Source organism: Limulus polyphemus, unplaced genomic scaffold, assembly GCF_000517525.1.
Source record: "Limulus polyphemus unplaced genomic scaffold, Limulus_polyphemus-2.1.2 Scaffold3107, whole genome shotgun sequence".
Classification (NCBI taxonomy): domain Eukaryota; kingdom Metazoa; phylum Arthropoda; class Merostomata; order Xiphosura; family Limulidae; genus Limulus; species Limulus polyphemus.
The window spans coordinates 16,320-20,638 of record NW_013668717.1 but is presented as its reverse complement, the minus strand read 5'-3'; the positions used below and the strand labels follow the sequence as shown (position 1 = coordinate 20,638).

The 4,319-nt window shown below is 31.9% G+C and overlaps 1 protein-coding gene across 2 annotated transcripts in view; it reads left to right on the top strand.

The window, feature by feature from the left end:
- The window catches only part of LOC106468674 (potassium channel subfamily K member 1-like), a 22,898-nt gene that overhangs the window by 9,049 nt on the left and 9,530 nt on the right, over positions 1-4,319 (top strand). For both annotated transcript variants that reach the window (XM_022397039.1, XM_022397038.1), the window contains one exon: positions 1,672-1,883. In XM_022397039.1, coding sequence (XP_022252747.1) covers positions 1,672-1,883 — 212 coding nt within the window. The remainder of the gene's footprint in view (positions 1-1,671; positions 1,884-4,319) is intronic.

The window sequence follows — 4,319 nt, the reverse complement described above, 5'->3', positions numbered from 1 at the left end:
CACAACTGTTGTAAGACTAATGAGTCTGTAATTACTGGGACACTTTTTTTATCACCTCCCTTGAAAAGAAGAGTAACGTTAGTTAACTTCCAATCCTCTGACACGTGTCCACTATTCAATGACTTATAAAAATAGCAACAAGTGGCTCACATATCCAATCCTTAATCTCCTTCAAAACCCTTGGGGAAATATTATCTGGCCCAGGAGACTTATCGTTCTTTAAACTTTCCATTTTTTTCTAAAAAGCTCAGAATATTAAAGTAGTCATATTGTCCGACCTTGTTTCCAACTATCAACTGTTCAAGATGAGGAATCTCCATTTGTAAAAACTGATGAAAAAAAAGCACAATTTAATAATCAAGCCAACTCATAATCACCTATACGAGCTTTCCTTTATTATCCCTCAAAAGTCCTACACTCTTCCTTACATTTTGTTTACCCTTATTGTATTTAAAGAAATCCTTACTATTAATTTTTACATTTTCAGCCAACTTTTTTTTCATACATCTTTTCTGAGGCCCTAATTTCCTGTTTGACCAGCTTTCTTGATATTCTATAATCATCTAAATCTCCTATCAAACCAGACAATTTAAACTTCTTAAGTTTGTGGAGCTTTTTATTTTACCCCTTTTCTTTCTATATGAAGTAATAATAGTTATATTTTCATCATTTTTTTTTTTTTTACTTTTATCAGTTTTATTCTTTTAAACCAGCATTTTTGCTACGTATTTCAATTCATAAATTGCATGGTTTAATACTAAGATTATACTTTTGAGAATATTGTAAAGTTAATTTGCCAGTATATGTTCTTATTGTTTTAAAAGAATTAATGTTATAAAAATAAAGGAAAAGAACTTTCAAATGTTTCAACACATTCAAAAGCAAATAATTTCATATAAAAATGAACCTTTAGAAAAGAGCTCTACATTTAAATCGTGACTTAATTCTGTTTTGTCGCTTAGTTAATAAGTGTGCAGATCTTTACTGACATCATCTGGTCTGTGCAAAAAAAAGTTTATTCATGATAAAAAAAAACGAAACTACTTTAGTTTGAGTTTTTAGTTTCTTTTAAACTATTGTAAAAGCTATTACATTTATTCCCAATAAATAAAATTTAAATTGATGCAATAGGAGAAAGAACTGTTATTTGCAAAACATTGAGCTTTGTTCAGTTGTGTAATTAAGATTTCAACAATTTATTCCCACGACTGATTATTTGGACTGATTACTTATCTTTCTTAAAACCTTAAAATATAAAACAGCTAAATAACTTTACAAAACTGTCATTGTCATAACGAATTTAAATTTAAACTCTTAAATAAGTGCCCCCATTGGCACAGCGGTATATCTGCGGACTTACAATGCTAGAAACCGGATTTCGATACCCGTGGTGGGCAGAGCACAGATAGCCCATTGTGTAGCGTTGTGCATAACTTCAAACAAACAATCTTAAATAAGCACGTGAGAAAAACTATTTAGTTAACCTGAGACTCGTTTTAAACTAAAGTAGTTAAACATGACCAAAGTAATTGAAAGGTAAACCAAAGAGATAACGTAGGTGTTCTAAAATATATTTGATGTTGATTATAGTAGATATATACTAGAAACATAAGGACAGTTTTGTTGTAAAATTGTGTGTATCTAAATATTAATCTGGTTTTTGTAATACAGGTTACGGTCACGTGACTCCACTGTCAAGAGGAGGGAAAGTTTTCTGTATCGTCTATGGGTTACTTGGTATTCCACTAACACTAATCTTGCTGACGGCTTACGTAGAACGCTTAATGATTCCCACAACGTGGTTTCTCCAATTCTTAAACTCCAAATTCGGGCATCTGTACCAATCGTTTAATATAAGGATGGTACACTTCGCTACTGTAGCAGTGAGTAGTACAATATTAGAATGTCTTTTAATAATAAGATATTGTATGTATATATTGTGATGGCAAGCAGTAGAGCATCCTTCTCTATTAAGGTGATACATTGGTCTCTTGTGGTGGGACATGGCGTGGCCTAATGATTACGGCTCCAGACTATTGATCAAAAGACCTAAGATTCGAGACGTGTTGCCGCTAAACACGTCCTGCATTTTCACTGTGGGTGCGCTCAAAAACTGACAGTCAATCTGTCTATTTGGCAAGAACCGGACAAGTACCTTCTAATAACGGGTGCTGTTGACTGACTACATTTCTCTGGTCAGTGGTACAAAATTTAGGAAGGCTATACTGACCACACTGTTTAGATGTGTTTCATAAGGCAACGTTCAGGTTGAAAATTCCAAATTAGGAATTTTTCTTTGTGGTATTATACGTTCGAACACTATTTATTATCGGGCTAAGCGTTGATTAATGGTTAGCGTGACGGAATGTGAATCTTAGGATCGATGGTTCGTTTTCCCTTGCCCCTCCAAATCACGCTCCATACTTTGGGGTCGTAAGTGCATTATAAGAGTGGCAGACAAGTCTCACTAACCAATTATGATTGCCCAAGAGACTGCGATGGGTGCTGTTAACGAGATGCCTTCTCTCTAGTTTCAAAAATGTTTTTAAAATTAGGGATAGCTATCATACATAGTCCTTGTGTAGCTTTCAAGTATCCAAAAACACTGTTTATCATAAAGGTGTATGTTGCACTATATATATTATAGCATCATCAGGTATTAGGTTATTGAACATGTCTGCTGTAATCCTGAGTAGTAGCACAACTGTTAACATTAGCATTATAAAGTAAAATTATTAATATTAACATGAAGACAGTGGATAGTAAATAGTATGCAATATTTAGATGTCGTTTCAATTTTTTGTTACATTAAGTAACATTAGTATTTTTTGGTGTGGTAAATAGAATGACGCCGTTTAAAATAAAGATCTTACATTAAGTAACATTATATTTTTTGGTGTGGTAAAGAGAATGACGCCGTTTAAAATAAAGATATAACATTAAACAACATTAGAATTTTTGGTGTGGTAAAGAGAATGACGCCGTTTAAAATAAAGATCTTACATTAAGTAACATTAGCATTGTTTGGTGTGGTAAAGAGAATGACGCCGTTTAAATAAAGATCTTACATTAAGTAACATTAGCATTGTTTGATGTGGTCAAGAGAATGACGCCGTTTAAAATAAAGATGTAACATTAAACAACATTAGAATTTTTGGTGTGGTAAACACAATGATGCCGTTTAAAATAAACATGTTACATTAACTAACATTGGTGTATTTTGGTGATGTATATTAGAACACAGTTTTATGTTAAGATGCAAAAAGTTTTGTTGTGGTTGTTAGTAGACCGCTGTTTAATCTTAAAAAATAACATACCTGTTAATATTGTAATGGTAAATTACCTATTTAAACTTTGATATTCAAATATTATTTTTGTCTGTTGGGCTGGCAAGTCATAAAATGCTGTTTAAAACTATTAAGATATTTCCCTCGTTTATTGTAGTGTTATGTACTAAAATCTTATGTATATTAAGACATCACTCTTGTTTGTTGTGTTTTTATATAATAAAACTTCATGTATATTAAGATATTTCTCTTGTTTGTTCTACTGTTATGCACTGAAACCTCATGTATATTAAGATATAACTTTTGTTGTTATGGTGTTATGTACTGGAACTCCATATAACATTAAGATGTTACATTTCTATATTTTGTTTTCTTCTCCAATGCCATTTAATCTCAAAATATTGTACTTGTTTTCAGCGGTATTAAGTAGTAGAATATCGTTTAATATTTAAATATTGAACATGTTTGTTGAGGTAGTAAGTAGTAGAAAATAGTTTAAAATGTTGCATCTGTTTTTTTCTGATGTTATGTATTGGAGCACCGCAGTTTTCTTGTTGTAGTGGTAAGTAGCAGAATACTGTTTATATTCAGAAGATTCACATTTATGTTGTGGTGGAATGTATTGGAACACTGTTTAATATTAAGATACTACATTTATTGACGTTGTTTGTTATTGCGATAATTTCTTTCCAAATTCAGATGTGGTGTTTGATTAAAGTTAAAGTAAACAGGAATACACAATGAACTTTTTTTTTCTTATGTAGGATAAGGTGTAGAAAAAAAAATCTTACTGTCTTGATGTTGCAGATCGCAGCATTTTATGTTCAGTTGCTACTGTTATCTGCTGTGGTGCTATGCACTGGAACACCTTTGGATATTTAATATGTTACGTTTGTTTTCGTTGGTTATAGCACACACTGAGTGGTCACAAGTAAATAGACACCTAATTTTTAGTCATTTAACTGGTTTATGCTAACTAATTTGTGTTCACAGAGCACTATATAAATGAAAATGGTCCGCACACTAATTATC